Raw genomic sequence first — 21,726 nt, forward strand, 5'->3', positions numbered from 1 at the left:
AAGGGGATTTACGGGATGGTCAGATTCTCATATCTCTAAACTTTTCCTCCAATGTAATAATTTTGCTTAATAAAAATATAATTTTAATTATTTAGAATTATTGTAGCATTATATACATTGTGTTCATATATACCATTATGTTTTGATAACTTTGTGAGACCATTGGTATGGTTAGATGATGAATACCCACTCTTATTTTTCAGATGAGAAATTGTGGCTTGTATGGTGATACCTAATCAGAGTTCTTCCTGATTTACAAGCATGATATTTGGAGCTGCACGTTGAGTATTCTAGGCTAGTAGTTTGGTGTCTCTTTTCTTACTGATTCTGCTCTGCCTGGTGCCTGGTGGTGAAACAGTGAATGAATTTCTGAGAATACCAGTAAATACAATGAGTGCTTTATTGATTTGAACAGATTAGTACCTGTCACTTAGAAACAGAGACTTGGTCCCGATATTTCTAGCTGATGTAGATAACTCTTTCAGGGATTTTTCTTTCTTTCTTTTGTGAAGAGCATGCAATAAATGGAGCAAAGTGTGTGGTTACGGGAAAGGCTCATCCTCTCCTCTCTTCAGTGCTCTCTTCTTCCTCCTTTCTCTCCTCCTGACTCTTCTTGTTTCCCTGTGAGAGCAACTTAAATATGAAAGTCAGTGGGGCAGTACAGCACAGAGAGGCCTGTTAGGTTTTTAAAGGCGTCACGTCCTTGGGAGGGCAGAAAGGCAGGAAGCACAAGAAGAGTGGTCGTCCTTGGTGGGAGAGAGACAGCTCCATGTGTCCATATGGGGACGGGATTAGAATGGGAGGGGAAGGGATACGTGTGTGGGCGTGAAAAGGGACACTCGGGGGTTTCTGCCTTGTAGTTCCTTTCTAGAGGCAGGGGAGGGTAGATCAGGGTGGTTTCGACACGGAAAGTAGGAAAGGGTTGACAGTGGAAACAGGAGTGTTAAGAAGTGAGTTGACCAGTGAAACGCCATCGTATGTCGGATATTTAGGGCCCATCTGAAGCAATCATCATGTGACCCTCTCAGCAGTGGTCGGTTGCCAGATGTTAGCTCAGAGAGAGCAGAAAGTTGGATCTGCCCATGGTTGGGGTTTGTTGTGTGGGGACAGCTAAGAGACTGGAGAGCAAGGGAATTGAGAATATGCCGAGTGTCAGTGGAGGGAGGCGTCCTGGCCATCTCAGTGAGGAAGGGAACAAAAGAGAAGGCGATGGGGTGGAAGAAACTAGGAGACTCAAAGCCTTGGGGCTTCAGTGAAGTTGAAACATGGTTTTAGTGGAACTAGTTAAAAGCACACCAATGGGGTAGGTGCTTGTGGCCAGAAGGAGACAAACTGGAATTTGTTAATTTGGACCTGTTATATGTGAGATAATGTCCAGGAAAAGCCGTGACTGATGTAAAGTGGAAGAGAATGTTTTCTCTCCTACTGCCCTTAATGAAATCCTAATGACATCACTTCTTGAGGTGAATTTTGTAGAATAATATTTCCTCCAAAAAAAGTACATTTCTGAGGCTCTGAGACATGTTGCATTTAAGAAATCTGCATAAATTTGTTTAACTGAGCAGTTCTAAAATCTGTGCAGTTACTAAACCTTTTGCAATATAATATCTATTAATAACCATCTACACTGGGGTTTTCACCAACACATTGGGCAGTTATTTTGTGTGCCATGTGCTGAAACTGTTCAACTAATGGGAATCAGTAAGAAGGATCACCACAACATAGTAAATGTTTATTTTGCAAAGAATTTTTACATTTATGTTAATGCATTTCAATATTAAAATGTTCATTTTCCTGTTAGAAGTTAACATATGTGCAAAACGTTAAAAATGTTAGTGCATGATTTTGTTAGTGACAGTTGTGATAGTTGTAATTATTAGTAATCTTTAATTACTCATGGATATTCTAAGAAAGCCTACTGTATTCATTCCATAATAGCAGTCAACAATGGCAGATTGGTTAAAGCAAAAAAGAGAATTTGTCCCCCCAGATTTCTGGATATGTCCAGAAATTCAAAACCATGTCGTCAAGCATTTGCCCTCATTTCTCAGCTGTGCCTGTTATCACATCGACTTCACTCTCAGGCGGTGGTGCCACAAGGCTGCAGTGTGGTATTTTCTCTCAGGAGAGCTGAGGCTGAGACAGACGCTTAGAACCTAGTTTGCTTCTTTCCAAAACAGGTTTCCCAGTTGCATTTTATTTGCTGATAATGCAAGTGTAACATTATACATACCACATTCCTTTCTTTAAAATTTATGATTTTCTCTTTTTTAAGTCAGGATTTTCTTTTGAATCCTGCTGTTTCTGATTCCATTCTAATAAAGTCTTGACTGAGGCCTTGAAACCTGAAATGTTCTCAGTTCTAGTTACAAAAGGAGCTCTGAACAGGTAAGAGGATTATTGATACATGTGCAGTATGAGACTATCAAACAGTATGTTTCCATTCATGAAACTTCTCAGCTAAAGTTGGAAACTTAAAACCTTTTACAAAAATGAAATATGTTACATAGTAGTCTTTATAGTATCCTTGTGAGGCCTGCAGCAAATACAAGACCAGTAAACTTCATCTCCCTTACCTCCCAAAAGCAATCAACAAAAGAAAACCAAAACAGAATAGCAATCAAAATTTTTGAGAAGTCTGGACATTAACCCTTTAAATAATTTTCTGAGAAATGTAGTCTTTAAAGGCCTTTTGTGATAGTTGACTGCTGTAGAAAATAGTAGTTAAATTCAAGTCTGTAACTTCTGATAAATTAACGACTTCTTTGTCATACTGAAGACCCTTAAAGTATGTCTTTTTATTTTCTTGGTTTGTGAATAAGGATAAATAAAATGATGACTAGTAGGTTACTTATCAGAGAACACGGCACAAAAGAATAAAGACTCATCAGAGATCTGAGGACAAAAAGAAACCTAATGAACCAAAATCCAGAAAGTGACAAGCTTTCTTAGGGAAAAAAAAAGACCTATGATTTCCTCCATCCTCGGTGGAGCTGTGTGATAAGAAGAAAGTTCCACTGAAAGGAATAAGGAGAAATCAACTGAACAAGCTTTAACCAAACTGGTGATAGCAGTGTGTAGGCTGGCGGGACAGATTAGAATCTGGGGGAGCCCGTCCCGCAGAGTGAAGCCGCTTCTGGTCTGCTCACGTCTTCGTTGAGTTCAGCAGGGAATCAGAGATGGACGCTTGAGAAAGATATTCCGAGTGACATCCTCCTCAAGTGTAAAAAGTGTTGCCGTATTGTCCGAGGTGGGCGGGGTGGCTGTTTGAGGTTAGGGGCAGGAGGACTGAGCCCTCTGGGTTTTTACTGACAAAAGAACACTGGAGCCCTCTCTCAGATGGATTCTCTGCAGCGACTTGTGGGTCTTCACAGAGCTGGGAACAGTGGCCTTCTGAAGGCTAGAGAAGGTAGAAAGTTATCTCATATAAAGTAGCGGGTGAGCCTGGAGAGGAAAGAGAGCTCCCCAGAGCCCGCCTTCTGCCCCCCTTACCCCCGCCAAAGAGCCTGCTGGAATCTGGCCACAGTTCAGATTCCATCCACAGCTGAAGAAAAACTTACTGCTGCTCCTGCTAAGTCGCTTCAGTCGTGTCCGACTCTGTGTGACCGCATAGACGGCAGCCCACCAGGCTCCCCCGTCCCTGGGATTCTCCAGGCAAGAACGCTGGAGTGGGTTGCCATTTCCTTCTCCAATGCATGAAAGTGAAAAGTGAAAGTGAAGTCGCTCAGTCGTGTCCGACTTTTCATAACCCCATGGACTGCAGCCTCCCAGGCTCCTCCATCCATGGGATTTTCCAGGCAAGAGTACTGGAGTGGGGTGCCGTTGCCTTCTCCAGAAGAAAAACTTACCTAGCCTCAAATGTTTGAAGCTGGTGATGGATTAATTCAAACCAAAGCAGTAGCAGAGGAGAAGCCCAGCTTATTAACTACAGCCTAGGTCTAGCATCGTGAAAGAAGAAAAAGGAACATGTGTGCCTCTTTCTTGAGGTGAACATGTAGAATTCAGATTCTACTTTTTTTTTTTTTTAATAGAAGCCACCTGTTAAACATTGTATGGCCACTAAAAAGTAAGAAACGTGACCTACAGCTCAGAAAATAAGAAGCCTTAGAGATGGCCCTTATTAGTGTCTTTAGTATAGCTTATGAAAATGCTTAGGGGTCTAAGAAAAGATATACAATATGTGTGAAAAGATATAAGTGTCACACAGAGTCGGACACGACTGAAGCGACTTAGCAGCAGTAGCAGCAGCAGTGTATGGAGCAGCTGATCAGCAATGTGGATCACGGAAATTCTAGAATGAAAAATTTATCAGAACCGAGAAATTCATTAGCTGGACTTGTCAGTAGACTGGACACAGGAAAATTACAGTGAGCTGTGAAGACAGGTGATTTAGAGTATTTAGAATGAAGCAAAAAGATAAAAATAGACAACTGAGTATTTGAGATCATGGGGTAATATCAAAAGTACTAACATACGTGTATAATTAGAATTTAAGAAAGAGAGATGGGAGTAGAAACGTATTTGAACAGACATGGTTGTGTTTTCCAACACTTTCAATCCAGAAGTCCAGGATATTTAACAGACCCCAAAAAGAATAGTTAAAAGAAAAATTTACATGTACTTATATCCTGGTTGATTACAACACAACCAATACAATATTGTAAAGTAATTAACCTCCAATTAAATAAATTTATATTAAAAAAATAAAAGCAAAAATCAAACTGAAAAAAGAAGCATTATGTACAGGGGAATAATGCATGGATTCTTGCTGACTTCATGCCAGGAACAATAGGGACCAGAACGCAAAGCTCTGGAAGAGAAGAAAAAACCTCAACTCTGACTTCTGTCTTCAGTGAAAGTGCCCTTAAAAAATGAAGGCAAGCAGCACTCCACAACCACTGGGATGTTTATAATCAGAGAAACAGGAATAACAAGTGTTGGCGAGGATGTAAAAAATTTAGACATCTCATCCATTGTTGGTGGGAATGTAAAATGGGTCAACCAGTTTGGCAGTTCCTTTGAAAGTTAAATATAGAATTGCCATCAGTTCAATCAGTTCAGTCGCTCAGTCATGTCTGACTCTTTGCGACCCCAGGGACTGCAGCACGCCAGGCCTCTCTGTCCATCACCAACTCCCGGAGTTTACTCAAATTCATGCCATTGAGTGGGTGATGCCATCCAACCATCTCATCCTCTGGGGTCTCCTTCTCCTCCCGCCTTCAATCTTTCCCAGCATCAGGGTCTTTTCAAATGAGCCAGTTCTTCACATCAGGTGGCCAAAGTATTGGAGTTCCAGCTTCAGCATCAGTCCTTCCAATGAATATTCAGGACTGACCTCCTTTAGGATGGACTGGTTGAATCTGCCATATCCCCAGCAATTCCATTCCTAGATAAATCCCCAAAAGAGTTGAAACCAGATACTCAAGTATGTATGTATGAATGTTCATTACAGCACTGTTCACAACAGACCAAAGATGGGAACTGCCCACATGTCCTTGTCAGTTATTAGTAAAACCCGAATAATGGTAGCTAAACACTGTGAGCCGGGAGCCGGATGGGAGGAAAAGAGGGAAGCGGGAGACAGAGAGGGAAGAGGAGGAGAGAGAACAAAGCCGCTGGGAGAGGCACGTGCCACTTACACAGCTAGTGACAAAGGGGTGGTTTTGGCCTGATCAGAGCAGTGTGTTAAATATGATAATGAGCTTGGGAGTTCCTGAGGGTGAGGCTGAACTTGGTAAAGTGCCTCGATTGCTAGACATAGGGACCTCTAATGGAGTAACACTCCATTCTCCACATGTTCTCTACATTATAACACATATGTCTTACAGTTTGTTAGTTTAAGCAAAGGGGATAAATGTATGGTCTTATTATTATGTCCCTTAATTATTTTAATAGCAGAATTTCAGTTAAGATGTCTTAATGACTTAATTCATAATAGTGTACTTTCTTACGTTACTGAAATGCACCGTTGCTTACTGAGAAAAATCTATCAGTATGCACATTGAGTCAGTGAGGTCCTCAAAGGAAACGGGTTGGTGTGCATCTTGCACTTCTGGATACTTTATAAAAAGAATTTTAATACATATTTGTTCCTACACTTGAGAAAAGCTCCATGGAACAAAAATTATATTTAGATATTGAACAGGAAGCGAACTGATTATAGCTTGACAGTTGGGATTTGTTTCCCTAGAGGAGAAGGCACCTTATTTAAAGGATACAGAGTCAGGAAAGCAGGCAGTATGATGGGGAGCATTGCAGCCTGGCTTTCATTGAACCCCATTCTATTATACCATAGATTTCTTCAGCATTGTTATTTTAAGACAAAATCTTAATCATTCAAGCATTCCTTTGTGCATTTAGTTTCCTATTTCAAAACGTGAAAATGCTTGACTTAGCAAGGGGGTTGTCTTTCTTTTTGGGGGGGCTTCCCTTGTAGATTGCCGGGAGAAATATCAATAACCTCAGATATGCAGATGACACCACCCTTATGGCAGAAAGTGAAGAGGAACTAAAAAGCCTCTTGATGAAAGAGAAAGAGGAGAGTGAAAACGTTGGCTTAAAGCTCAACATTCAGAAAACGAAGATCATGGCATCTGGTCCCATCACTTCATGGGAAATAGATGGAGAAACAGTGGAAACAGTGTCAGACTTTATTTTTTTGGGCTTCAAAATCACTGCAGATGGTGATTGCAGCCATGAAATTAAAAGACGCTTACTCCTTGGAAGGAAAGTTATGAGCAACCTAGATAGCATATTGAAGAGCAGAGACATTACTTTGCCAAGAAAGGTCCATCTAGTCAAGGCTATGGTTTTTCCAGTGGTCATGTATGGATGCGAGAGTTGGACTGTGAAGAAAGCTGAGTGCCGAAGAATTGATGCTTTTGAACTGTGGTGTTCGAGAAGACTTTTGAGAGTCCCTTGGACTGCGAGGAGAGCCAACCAGTTCATCCTAAAGGAGATCAGCCCTGGGTGTTCATTGGAAGGAATGATGCTGAAGCTGAAACTCCAGTAGTTTGGCCACCTCATGCCAAGAGTTGACTCATTGGAAAAGATGCTGATGCTGGGAGGGATTGGGGGCAGGAGGAGAAGGGGACAACAGAGGATGAGGTGGCTGGATGGCACCACCGACTCGATGGACGTGAGTCTGAGTGAACTCCAGAAGATGGTGATGGACAGGGAGGCCTGGCGTGCTGCGATTCATGGGGTCTCAAGGAGTCGGACACAACTGAGTGACTGAACTGAACTGAACTGAACTGTGGCCCAGCTGGTAAAGAATCCACCTGCAATGCAGGAGACCTAAGTTGGATCCCTGGGTTGGGAGGATCCCCTGGAGAAGGGAAAGGCTACCCATTCCAGTAACCTGGCCTGGAGAATTCCATGGACTGTATAGTCCATGGGGTTGCAAAGAGTGGGACACAACTGAGCAAATTTCACTGTTATTGTCTTTCTTTAATAAATATTCTTAATATGCAAGCATCCAAAAAAACAGTATGACGAACGAGTTTCCCAGGCAGTAAATACTTCTAAAATAATTTTTCTTCAGTAAGAACCCAATTGCTAGAATAAATCATTTAGAAAGTGTTTTGATGCTTAAATTCTGTACTGTGATGGGAGTAGAAACTGTGTGTCCTTCATTCTCTCCAGCGGATCAGCATCTGCAGAAGACTAAGGTATTTGTTTATTTATAAATCCATTCCTTTTATGAAGGACTTATTGGTATTTGCAGTGTTTCATTTATATTATGGAGTTATCAACAGTTTAGATTTTTTTTTTTTTGAGAGACAATCTTCTCTAGCATTGTAATTTCCCTGCAGCTATTCCTCACAAAATCACTCCAAATTTCATGGCTGCTTTGCATAAGAAGTCCCAAAGATATCTGGCACACAGCCTGGAGGTTGAGAGTGAATATTGTGAATATTATCTTTTTCTTGAATCTTACTGCCTGCTGATTTGAATAAACATCTGACTGTTCCTGCAGGGACAAATAATCACTTTCATTGTTCCTTCTAAGAATGGTATTTGATTGAGTTTATTTACAGAAGTCTAGGAGAAATAATACATGGCCACTGCTTCAATGACTGCGCTATTATTAACCGGAGAGTGTGCTGGTGTCACTTCTCTCCATAGTTCCTTCCCCCTTCCCGTCTAGGGACAAGCTCTGAGGGCACTGGCAGGCAGGGTGTGCCTGAGTCCCCCAGGGGGAGTGACTCTGGCTGCCAGCCTGATACAGTGGAACTCTTCTCTGAGAGCGTCCTTAGTGATCAGAGCAGTATAGATGACTGGGCAGTTGAGCAATGGTCACAGAAGTTTCGAGATGAAAACTTTGTCTAGCTCAGGGTTCTTCTATTTGCTGATATGGAAACCTAAGAGCCGGAGTAGTTCAGTGGTTTGCCCAGATTTACACTCTTTTTTTCTTCTGACATCAAGAATCTTATTCTTTCTTCCTTAGTGCCTCTTTTAAGAGCCTTGCTTTGAGACTGCTTTTTCATTCAGGTTGTTAATTTGTAATTTACTTCTGCATGTATATAGACTGTCACTTGGAAGAGCTGTTCAGCTCACTTCAGTTCAGTTCAGTCTCTCAGTCGTGTCTGACTCTTTGTGACCCCATGAACCTCAGCACCCCAGGCCTCCTGTCCATCCCCATCTCCTGGAGTTCACTCAAGCTCCCGTCCATCGAGTCAGTGATGCCATCCAGCCATCTCATCCTCTGTTGTCCCCTTCTCCTGCCCCCAATCCCTCCCAGCATCAGAGTCTTTTCCAGTGAGTCAGCTCTTCTCATGAGGTGGGCAAAGTACTGGAGTTTCAGCTTTAGCATCATTCCTTCCAAAGAACACCCAGGGCTGATCTCCTTTAGGATGGACTGGTTGGGTCTCCTTGCAGTCCAAGGGACTCTTAAGAGTCTTCTCCAACACCACAGTTCAAAAGCATCAATTCTTCGGCGCTCAGCTTTCTTCACAGTCCAATTCTTGCATCCATACATGACCACTGGAAAAACCATAGCCTTGACTAGACGGACCTTTGTTGGCAAAGTAATGTCTCTGCTCTTCAATATGCTATCTATGTTGGTCATAACTTTTCTTCCAAGGAGTAAGCGTCTTTTAATTTCATGGCTGCAATCACCATCTGCAGTGATTTTGAAGCCCCAAAAAATAAAGTCTGACACTGTTTCCACTGTTTCCCCATCTATTTCCCATGAAGTGATGGGACCAGATGCCATGATCTTCGTTTTCTGAATGTTGAGCTTTAAGCTAACGTTTTCACTCTCCTCTTTCTCTTTCATCAAGAGGCTTTTTACATCCTCTTCACTTTCTGCCATAAGGGTGGTGTCATCTGCATATCTGAGGTGACTGATATTTCTCCCGGCAATCTTGATTCCAGCTTGTGTTTCTTCCAATCCACCGTTTCTCATGATGTACTCTGCATATAAGTTAAATAAGCAGGGTGACAATATACAGCCTTGATGTACTCCTTTTCCTATTTGGAACCAGTCTGTTGTTCCATGTCCAGTTCTAACTATTGCTTCCTGACCTGCATATAGGTTTCTCAAGAGGCAGGTCAGGTGGTCTGGTATTCCCATCTCTTTCAGAATTTTCCACAGTTTATTGTGAACCACACAGTCAAAGGCTTTGGCATAGTCAATAAAGCAGAAACAGATGTTTTTCTGCTGTTAATTTTTAGCAAAACTTCAGTACTTACCTTTTATATCTTTGTTTTTGGACAGGAGATAAAGGTAACTTGAGAACCTATTTTACTATAATTTGAGAGTTTCAGTGAAGAGTGATTTGGAAACTGGATAGGTTTGGCTTTACTTGAACTGTAATTAAGATATTATTTCTTTCAAAATATTTTGAAAGATTTATCATAGATAGGCTTTTAATTATTATGGAAGTCTCTTAGTTATTATATATATATGTATATAGGTTGAGAGAGCTATTGAGAAGTTCTGCTTTAATTTTAATGGCATGAAAAGCTGTTCTTAAATGAGATGTGAAACTGATCCTGCATCTGTTCTTTCAAGATAGCTTTATGGCTGTACTATGGAATTTTTATAGGCCACTCATCATAATATTATTTCATAACATCATATATTACTTCATCACATTGCCTCTCCCTTCCCTCCTTCACTGGCCCACAGCTGTCTCCACCCTGAGGGACTTTTAGCCAGAACTGATCCCTATTTATCTGGAGAAATCTCTTTACCTTGTTAAATCATCACCGCCTTGGCAGGCCTACAGGCAAAATTAGATGCTTTGTCCTGGTAATTGAAGAGAAGCTTTTTAATTTTAATTGTTAAAGTTGCCATTTAATTCATTGACACAATAATCAGCATAATTTAATATATTGTTAGGTGGATTATTTAAACTTGATATGTAATGCTGCACTGACCAGAAATTCTTTTGGTAAAAGAATTTCACGTTTTATTTGTGGAAATCTGGGCACCAAGTGAGCTGACACTGGTTAAAATGTTTTATAAACTCTATTTGTGTTTGATTATTCCTATATAAAACTTAAAGTCTATTTATTCCTTCTAATAATACATTTTTTTAAGATCACGTTATTTAAAGAGTGTTTTTAAATGAAAGAGTTCTTTCACTGATCATATTCCTTTGAATACAGACAGTATTATACTTTGTAACTTGATGTAAGGGAAGCGATTATTTTATTCCATACCTAGACCTATCTACTAGTCTTATCTAGTTAGTAATAGCTTTTAAAGAAAATGTTTCTCTTTAGTATTATTAAGGGGCTTGGGGAGAAATTATTCTCTTTACTTTGTAGGGTTTGATGCCCAAGATGTAGCTTGAGGAGAGTTATTTTTACCATGACAGCGAATATTGCTGTAGACACATACAAATAAAATACTTCCGGATACTTAAATCTCTCCATTGAATTTTCCACTTTTCTGCATAACCTCCCATGTAATTTTCTGTTCTGTTCTCATAGTACTCCTACATTGGGATTCTACTCCCTTTAATATTTTAAGAGCATTGACCCAATTGATCTCCTAAGATTATTTTAAGGTATTAGTAGCTATATGTTTGTAGAATAATAAAAACTAACAGTACCACAACTCATAGAATGACAGCAAATAACCTGGCAATAAGCAAGTGGAGAGACAAAGGTTAAACTCCAGGAAATACGATGTTTACCAGGTAGCATGTGATGAAAAATATTTACTATATAAAGAGATATACTACACTCTAGGTATTGGAGACAAAGTGTCAATTGAAAAACAAAACAAAACACTCGACCTACAGCTCGGGAATTCTGTTTTATTGATGGGCTTGTTGAGGACGGAAGCCCAGGACACAGCCCCTCAGACAGGTCTGGAGAGATTGCCCCGAAGAGGCGAGGGAGGGGTCAGGACGGATGGGAGTCCCTGCACCCAGCCAGGTGGTCGGAACCTCGGTAGGCGACTGCTGACGGAAGGAAGGCGGCCGTCTCGTGGTAATGAATGGAGTCCTTCTCTGCGCGTGGGAAGGCGCAGGGGCCCGGCTCTCTCAAGTCGTCCCTTTGACGTGCGCCTCGAGTATCGAGGGCCAGCGTCCCCTTTCTTCGCCGTCCCGAGTGCTCTCAGGGTGGGCCGTTGAGGCAGCCGCAGAGGCTGGCGGCGCGATGCCGCGACGTCCTCTGTTTACTGCTGTGGCAGGAGGCAGTGTTTATCCGTGAGAGGATGCTGTCTGTGGCCTGCTCTAGTTATCTCCCACTGACGCGCAGGAGGGAGCATCGCCGCTGTCGGAAGACATGGAGGTGCAGAGCTTGGCGCTGAGATGCCCGCCGGCTCTTCGCTGCAGCGGCCGAGCTGTAGTCGCTACTGGGCCGTTAGCGCTTTTACTCCCCTCCCTCGCGCTCTGCTGTCCTTCTTCTCACCTCCAGGCCTCAGCGTTGTTTTCCCTCCTGCTCTTCTTTCCTAACCTCTGTTACCTCTCCCATCACCTGGGTCTGTAGAACGGATCTAAGGATTTGAAATTTTAAGGAAGAGTTTGCTTCCGTTGTGGTATGTGACCCGCAGAAATGCATCCTGTAGCAAATAGTAGCCTGGATGTGCTCCCTTAGTAGCAGAGCTGCCGCCCCTGCCTGCATGGTTTGCCTTCTCCTCTTCCGTTGCCATCGTCCTCATCATCATGTCAGTCTCCGGGAAACCTCCACGCTGCTCAAGTGGAATTCGCTGTTTAGAGATACATTCCCTACAATTCTCCTCCTGCCCCCTCCACTCCCGATTTTCCCTTGAAAATCCCTCACAACCGTCAAAAATGTTCTGTGTTTGATTCCTTCTAGTTTGTGTCTGTTTTCCCCCCTATGTGCTAATGCTTGTGTTTCTGTGGGTTTTCTTTGCATTTCTTGTTTTCTCTTATCTCTTGAATTTCTATTTCTTATTTTTTCCCAAATCATATTTATTGAGCAAACACGCAAATAAAACGTTGCAGAGTTCATGTGCATTTGATTACTTATCACTTGTAATGTTAGCAAACTTGCATTTTATTTACTTGCAAGACAGAGTGAATGGACTTAAGCTGCAGATAAACACCTGATTGCCTAGCTTAGCTGCGTACATACCAGACAGTTTACTACTGCTAACGGTTTCTTTCTGCATCTTTCCAGGAAAGGAAGGAGAGGCTGTCCAGATTTGAGTCTATTCGTCACTCAATTGCTGGAATCATTAGGTCTCCAAAATCTGCACTGGGCTCTTCAGTAAGTACAATGAACTCTATACATTACTGAAAATACTCATTGCCTAGCTTTTTCTGACATATCAGTGAATGTCATGTAAACTTGTATTTATCAATGGAAAGATAAGTGGACAATTTAACTTAGGTGTGCATGTGAATCTGTGTGTATATTAATGATATGTGTATAGTAAGACCCATGTAACAGTGAAATAGGGAAGAAAGAAATAAATTTGATTTGTAGACTTTCTGTACTACATATAAGTATTTATAGTATTTTATGTATTTTGTAGCATTATTTGAAGAAAACTGTAAATATAATTCTTTTACAGTGAAACATTTTTATAATAGGGATTATTATATATGTATTTTAAAAATGTATCAGTTTCTATGTGTTCATATTTTATAAATGTTTTAATTGGAAAATTAAAATCTATTTGAAATTTGGGCATGGCACATCATGGTGATGTATAGAATATTCACTACTCCTAATAGCAGCTATAGCCAAGCAAGATAAAAAAATTCTTATTCTATTTATATATAAAAGTATAAAGTATTTTTTTGCTTCATTACCTAAGTCATCAAGCTTTTTATTCTAGCCATGCCTCACAGTATAGAGCTTTATAGTATTTTATTGAATGATGGTTGAAACAATATTCAGTACAAACTAATTAGATGCTTTTCCCCCCATCTTGCCAAGTTTCTACAACATAATCTCTTAATATTATTTCTTGTTCTTTAAAAGTTTAACTAAAACAATGTGACCTACTCATGCATTAAAAAAAATAGTGCTTCTTAACCTTAGATTAGTTCAATGTTCGTTCACATTTTGGATATATTTGCTATAGTTCCTTTTCAATATGTGGCTTTCCTGGTGCCTCAGTGGTAAAGAATCCACCTACCAAGCAGGAGACACAGGTTTGATCCCTGGGTTGGGAAGGTCCCCTGGAGGAGGAAATGACAACCCACTCCAGTACTCCTGCCTGGGAAATCCCATAGACAGAGGAGCCTGGTGGGCTGAAGTCCATGGGGTCACAAAGAGTTGGACAAGATCTAATGACTGAGCATGCACACTTTTTAATATGTTAGACGTATTCCCGTTTTTATTCCACTCAAGCAACAATCTTTTATACACAACTGTGGCAAGGCATCAGGTATTTTAATTAAAAAAAAGGAAGAAAAGTATATTTTGTGTAAAAGAGATTTTCAGTTTATCTTTTTTACCCTTTGGTGCTGCCATTGTCACTTCCAGCGTTCAGAAGCGTCCACAGGAGAAACTAACGTAGACCATCTCGTGTGGCATAAGTAGCAAATAAAAATAAACATTATGTGCAAGAGCCACATGGCAGAGTACGTCTCTTTCAGGTCTTATCTCCTACTCTTATCTTCGTAAATTTACAACTTTACAGAAAAATAGTAGTTCGTAAGACTTGGTTTATTATGATTTGACAGTCAAAGTAGAGCATAGGAGACTTGATTAAGAATTTATGAGAAGTTTCAGAGACTCTATGAGGAGAGTTTTTTTGATAATTTTTATTAGAAGAAAAGGGCTCAGATGATAAAGAATCCACTTGCAATGCAGGAGACCTCCATTCAGTCAGTGGGTTGGGAAGATCCTCTGGAAGAGGGTATGGCAACCCACTCAAGGATTCGTGCCTGGAGAATCCCATGGATAAAGGAGCCTGGTGGGCTACAGTCTGTGGGCCACAGAGAGTCGGGCATGACTGAGCGACTAAGCACAGCACATTAGAAGAAAAAGAAGCAGTTCTTACAAGGAATTATTTAAAGTGTTTTTTAAACAGGATGAAAGAAGTTTTTCTTTTCTTTTAAGACACATAGATTTACGTCTAGAAACAGAGGAGAAATCCTGTTTGTTCATTAAGGTGAAGTTGTATGGGGTTAGCACTCCTAAAAGCATGTCAGATATAGTGTACACAGTCTTCATAATTAATTGATATAAACCATAGCTTTTTAAATGCCTTAAGAGATTTACATGTTTTGTTTCCACTTAAAAGTGGTATTTACCTTATTCTTAAGTAAAATTACTAAGTTGGCAGTGATTGATATAGGTTAAAATTCGCTGTTTACTAACTGCTTTTATCTGAAATGAAGTGCCTTTCCCACAAAGCATGTACCTCATTCATATATACATTTCAATAAACTTATCAACATCCTTGAAGCTATGAAATGCCCATTTCATTTAAGAAAATTTCCCTCTGTAATCAAGAATTCTAGGGAATCTGCGCTTCATCTCGCATTTATCTTCATGATTAAGGCAGTCATTATATCCATCAGTTAAGGGCCCTTTGACATTCCCCGGTTTATTCAGAAGTCTTATGAACTGAAGACTGTGGCACACTACGAGTGAAGGTGCAGAACTATTTCTGTAAGGTGTTAAATATCCTGTGTGCTTGAAGATTTTCCCCTCAACTGCACAGGTAACTGAGCTCTTGAGTCTTATTGTGAATGTAAAGGTTTCAGGTAGTATGAGAATCTAAGATTAATAAACTTTAGAGGCTATTTAATTCTAATTAAAATTTTTTTCTGACATAGTTTAGCATTTTTGAGTATTCTAGTTTGGTAAAGGTAGTGTAGAAGAAGGAAAAATTTTAATTACTGTAAACGATTTTTTTTAACACTTCTTAAGAACCCTGCCAAAATGGCACACTTAAGCCAATTAATTTTTTCTATGGTGATATACTTCACACAATGTGAAGCTCACCATTTCAGCATACACACACAGTGGTTTTAGCATATCCATTGTTGTAGAGCTCTCACCGTTATGTAAATACAGAGCCTTTCAGTCTCCCTGATTAGAAGCTCCATTCCCCTTAGCAGCTGCTCCTGACTTCCCCCCTTTTCAGTTTCCTGGTAATCACTCGTCTAGCCTCGCTCCTATGGGTTTGCCTGTCCTGGACATTTCACACAAGTAGAGTCATACGCTATGTGGCCTTCTCCTGCCTGGTTTCGTTCACTTGCTGTGACGTCTTCCTGATTCATCCACGGTGCAGCAGTTATTGGACCTTCATTGCTCTTTATGAGTGAATACTGTTCCCTTATGGGGGTTTGTCTGACATTGTTTACCTGTCATCAGCTAATGGACATTTGGGTTGTTCTACTTCGGGGCTGTTATGAATAAAGCTGCAGTGAACATTCAAATACAAGTTTTTACGGGAATGTATGTTTTCAGTTCTTTCAGTTATATACCAAGGAATTGCTGGGTCATGTGGTAATTCTGTGTGTAATTTCTGAGGAGCTACCAAACTGTTTTCCACGTTTGCAGCATTTGGCATTCACACCAGCAAAGTGTGTAAGTTGAGTGTTCCTCGTCTCTACAATCGCAGCACTTTTTATTTTCCCGTTTTTTAAAAAATTATAGACATCCTAGTGGATATGAAATGGTATCTCATTGTAGTTTTATTTGCATTTTCCTGACAGTTGATGATATTGAGTATCTTTTAATGTGATTTGTGGTCACTTGTATGTATTCTTTGGAGATATGACTGTTCATATCCACTGTATATGTTTTAATTGGTGATTTTCCTTCATTGTTGAGTTATGAGTTCTTTATATATTCTGAGTACAAGCCCCTTATCAGAGACATAATTTGAAAATTTTTTTCCATCATTTTTGGAGTTGTCTTGACACACAAAAGTTTTTAATTTTGAGGAAGTCCATTTATCTAATTTTCTTTCATTGCACACACTTTTGTTGCTGTATCTAAAAAAAATTGTCTAGTGCAAAGTCATGCAAACTGTCACCTGTGTTTCCTTCTAGAGTTCTGTAGTTTGACGTCTAGGTCTTTGATCCATTGCAAGATAATATTTGTATATGGTATGAGGTATATGTTCAAATTATTTTTTAATGTGTGGAAGCATATTTAATTTAAAATCTAAAAGCAACTATGAAAGCGCTGGTTTTTTACTCAAACACATAAAAATTGGGAGCTTAGAGCATAATTTTAGATAAAATGAAACTGTTAATTGCATTATACAACCGGAAATGGATTAATCATGATAGTATTCCCACTGAACTTCTCATAGCTACTTATTTTGCCATTTTTTACACTGTGGCTAAAATGTAGATCTCTCTGTGAAGACAGTCTGATGGAGCACTTTAATCAGAAATGTTGCTGGAAGGAAGAATGTCAGATAATTAGCTCATAGGTGAATTTGACTTTAACAGACTATAGTATCTGATGATAGATGTTTAATATTTACTGTTATGGTGAGATTAGTATTTTAATATGCTGTATCAGCTCCAAGCACGTGTTCCTTTTTTCCACTGCACTAAAGGAGTTAAATAGCCTATTCTGAGTCCCTCCGGGCACCGAGGTCTGCTTTATATGCTGCATCTTTCGTGCTTCAGGAGGTTATAAATGTGCATTGAGGACTATTGCTCATAGACTGCTTCTGAAATCAAGGCTGGGGTGTTAGACACGGTTTGTTGTATACTCTGAAAGCCTACAGGTGATCATGAGGGTCCATTTCCATTGAAAGTCTTTCAAACCACATTATATTCGATGAGATCTGTTCTAGTCATATCAAGAATACCGCCCTTTCTCCAGAGCCATTTTTTCACTGCAGAATTTTTGTTATAAGTGGCTGAACCTTCTCTTCTGTCCTGTAGCCCCTTCTGAGTACTAGTTGTTCACTGCTGAATAGAGTACAGAACACATTTGTAATAGTAGCACTCTTTGAAAAATGTTCTTAAAAATAAAGCATACTTTGGTCCAGATCATTGTTCTTTAGATGTCAGAAGAATTATTAAATTATTCTTCTGTCGCCTTAAAATTAACATTTTTCTGGATTCTGTTGACATCTAAGTTTTTAAAAATTTTTGAATTACTTTGAACTTGATTGAAAATAAAAATATTGAAAAATAATGATATGCACCCATAATATATAATAATATACTAAGTAAGATTTGCTTGTTTGCTTCTGTTTAGAAAATAAGCAAATTATGATTCAGTTGTGTCTGTTGTACATTGGTTATCATGTTGGTATTATAATGTTGGGCTTTCACCATTGGCATAAGAGAATATAGTGATTTTCATTCATAACATAATAAATTGCTTATGTTTTTTAGTGTTTTTCTTCAAGTCCAACAGAACAACCTTGTACTTCCTCTGACAAGGGATGTTGTTAAGTTCAACTTAGATATTATGTATTTTAAACCTTGGTTGTCTTCCTTTATCCTTAAGGACTTAATATTTATTTATTTAGCCCAGACAGTAACATGTAGAAAAATGAAAAATAGGAAAAATAAAAATTAAACTTCTTATATCATATCACTGCCATAAATAGATTGAATTCTCCATGTAGCTAGTCATGTCTAAGAAAACTAAATAATATTCTCAGAATTACAAGTTTTGAATCACTAGTATTATACATAGTTTTCAAGAAGAGCTTATCAAGCTTTATTTTCTATAATTTCAGTACATAGAGAGTGTGTGCTATGCCACTTCAGTCATGTCCCGCGCTTTGCGATCCTATGGGCTGTAGCCCGCCAGGCTCCTCTGTCCATGGGGTTCTCTAGGCCAGAACACTGGCGTGGGCTGCCGTGCCTGCCTCCAGGAGAGCTTCCTGGCGCAGGGATGAAACCCAAGTCTCTGCCGTCGCCTGTACTGGCAGGTGGACCCTTCACCACTAGTGCCACTTAGGAAGCCATGGAGAGAGTAAGCCTCTTCTTTTATCTGTTTGCTCAGATGCTTACAACATTCGACCCAGATCATGTCAGAATGACACTATGTTCTGTACAGGCAATCCCAACTTGATAAATTTTCAGATTTACTGAGCTGTGATTTCATGCTGCTTCCTCAGAATGATCTGGTAGTAGTTTTGGTAATACTTCCTTTATCCTTAAGGACTTAATATTTATTTAGCCCAGACATGTAGAAAAATGAAAAATAGGAAAAATAAAAACTGTGGTGTAGCATTTGCACTGAAGACAGTTAATGGATTAAAATGTCACTACTGATGCAGTGGTGCATTTTCTCTGCAATATTGTGTGAGCTTCAGGTCAGGATGTTTGATTTTGAAAAAATAAAGCTGTAGAGAAAATGGCAGCAATGCGATGAGATGAACGAGAATGAATGAGAGTCACAGGCACAACTGGAAAAAGTAAATGGATAAAAATAATGAGAAAAAACGATTACTCATAAAAAGAAGTTGAGTAAAGGAACTAAAGAAGCAGGGGAGAAAGAGCAAAGTCAGGAGAAATCAGAAGGTATTGGAGAAGTATGAGACCAAAAATGAATGACTTTTAAAAAATATATTTTGCTAGAGATAGGATCTCTTATTAGAGATCTTGGAAGGTGCACAAATAGGCAGTCAGGGAAGTGGAAAGTCATGGAAGTAAGGTGATATTCAGGTTTGATTAAGTTGTATATCTTTTGGGAAGAGTGACATTAATATTGTTTGGGGAGGAACTGTATAAGAATGTGAATCTGATCAGCATGTAATTCTGCCTAATCATTATGATAATCATAGTTGTATTATTACCTAAAGACTGAACAAACTCAAAGTCTCAAAAAGTACAAAAATTGTTAATTAAGGAATTTGTTAATAAGAGTCTTGCTTCTGATTTCATAGTGGAAAGTGAACATTAGGTAAAATAAGCTTTTGATTAAAATAACAGATATCAATCCATGAAAAAAGATCAATTCTACTTTATTGCTAAAAAAATAGGATTTGTCAATTTTACAGATGGGCCTTTGTGCCTATTAAAGATGGAAACACTGCTTTACATCCTTTTTGTCTAGCACAAATGCAAATAATCATGAAGATGAAATATCCAGAGTATTTAACATTGCCCTTTCATAGAAAGTAGCTTTTACTGCCATCAGTCAGATTCCTGTTCAATAGGGCACTGTTTCCCACCTTTTGCAAGTGTTTGGTGATTTTCTTCTGTTTGTATGACATTTGAGTCTTAATCGCCCCTAAAATCTCTCAGTATATATAGCTTTAAAATTAAAAGAGTCATTATGGAATTTTTTAGAAATGTTTTCAATCCTATGAGTTACTTGTAGACACTATAGTATATTGTTACACTCGGTTTGAAATAATTCTGTACTTAAATTATTAGACTAATAACTAAATTTATTTGAGGATTTAGAAGAGAATTATGTTCACTTTTATGTTTATTAAAAATTCATAAAAACTTATATGTTAGTGTTGAAATTTTATTTAGCTTGTTTCAAACTCACTGAGAGGTGTACCTGCATATTTTCGATGATGTTATATTTTAGTTTTTTTTTTAATGGTTTCTTATTTGGGTGCTTAATTTGAGTAAAATCCAGGCATGGTTTTTTTTTTAAAAAAACATTGTTGTCTTTGCCTCTCATAAGGAGCTAATCTTGTGCTCAAATGTTTGAATAAAAGCATACAAATATTCATTAAATTCTTGGTAATTAGTCTTAATTAGACTAAGACAAAAAAATAACCTCTTATTCTTAAGTCTGGAAAAAATTTTCGTTTTCTTGGGCTGATTCCTCATTGCATCTTCATTTAAACCAATCTTTTTATTACACTATGTTCAGCATGTTTTTGCTGGAATATTCTTTAAGATCTGGGAAAAATAGGTAAATATCTAGTCTAGTCAGTCAGAAAAGCTTGTCTTATTATTGTATAACTTGTTAATCATATTATATTACTGCACATATGAAAACGGAAACTTCCTCCTCCCCATTTCTTTGACAGAATTTTAGATAACAAGGAAAAATCTTTCCCCACTTAGGCTGAGAAAGTTGTGATGTTTGAAGTAAAAAGCTTCCTGTCATTTTCGATGTCACTATGAAAGCCTTTGGAACGCTGGGTTTCATTGCTGGCATGTCCTTCATTCTGTTACTGTCAGGCTTGCAAAGCTGTATTAGAATTTAATTGAAAGCACATTAATGAAAAAATTTTTTTCCAGTGTTTCCAGGGAAATTCCTGAAAGGCCTTGATAGACGCAGTCAGGGGCTGTGTACGGCCTTTTCCTGTGTATGTATGCCTCACATGTACACACACATATACCCATAGTGGCATCACCCTGCATTCCATGACAGTATTGTCTAGGGCCAGGAACGGCAGATGGCTTCCTACCCAAAAGACCTTATGAAACAAAAAAACAGAAGCATAATCCCTATGAAATAGCACTGTAGGGTCCTTGCCATTTATTTCTCTTTTTAAAACAAACAAACAAACTTAGATATTTCAGAATGATTCCCCCCTCCCCCCCACCACAAATGTATTCCTCACCTTCAAATCCTTAAATGAATTTCTGTGTTAGCTGAGCTTTTGTAGTTCAAATGCCCTTCTGACTTAATGAATTCCCCAGGCTCTATGTTGTCCCAGTTCTAAATAAATCAACCTTTTGGAGGATAGGTTGATAGGAGAGGAAATCAAGCACATGATATCCTTGTTTGTGATGCTTTTCTATTATGTAGACCTTTTTAAAAAGAGATAATAATAAAAACAAGTGTTTTTTTTGCCTAGAAGTGACACTGAATTTCTTACTATATTGATTCTTCTCAGAGGGAAAAATCAATAAAACACTCATCATCGGTGAGACTTAAAAATATTTCTGTAACAGTAAAAATTTTAGTGTTTTCTATATTGAAATCCATTGTGACAAAATTTTAGAGAAGAAATATTTAATCATTCTGACCGCCTACTTTAAGAATTATAAACTATTAGTATCAATATATACAAAAATTAATTTTGTATGGATTATGCATTTGTTTTAAAATAATAATTATTTTTATCTCATAGTTGTGGCTAGTTCTTTATATAATTCAATTGTAAAACCATTTTGGGAATATAATTTAAGTTGTTTTGAAAGTAAAGTATTTGTCATAATTCTAACAAAAGAAAAGGCTTATTCGACTTATAAATAATTTCTGAGTACAGATGCATCATTTATGTATTTAAAGAATTAATATCACAGTGGCAGGGCTTCCTTGGTGACTGGGATGATAAAGACTCTGCCCGCAGTGTGGAAGACCTGGGTTCAATCCCTGGGTCAGGAAGATCCCCTGGAGAAGGAAATAGCAACCCACTCCAGTGTTCTTGCCTGG

At 38.8% G+C, this 21,726-nt stretch overlaps 1 protein-coding gene across 5 annotated transcripts in view; it reads left to right on the forward strand.

Annotated features, from left to right (window-relative positions):
• FER (FER tyrosine kinase) overlaps window positions 1-21,726 on the forward strand; it is a 475,599-nt gene that overhangs the window by 217,959 nt on the left and 235,914 nt on the right. For all 5 annotated transcript variants that reach the window (XM_069592654.1, XM_069592657.1, XM_069592656.1 and 2 more), the window contains one exon: window positions 12,604-12,693. In XM_069592654.1, coding sequence (XP_069448755.1) covers window positions 12,604-12,693 — 90 coding nt within the window. The remainder of the gene's footprint in view (window positions 1-12,603; window positions 12,694-21,726) is intronic.

The sequence above is a fragment of the Ovis canadensis genome, chromosome 5 (assembly GCF_042477335.2).
Source record: "Ovis canadensis isolate MfBH-ARS-UI-01 breed Bighorn chromosome 5, ARS-UI_OviCan_v2, whole genome shotgun sequence".
Classification (NCBI taxonomy): domain Eukaryota; kingdom Metazoa; phylum Chordata; class Mammalia; order Artiodactyla; family Bovidae; genus Ovis; species Ovis canadensis.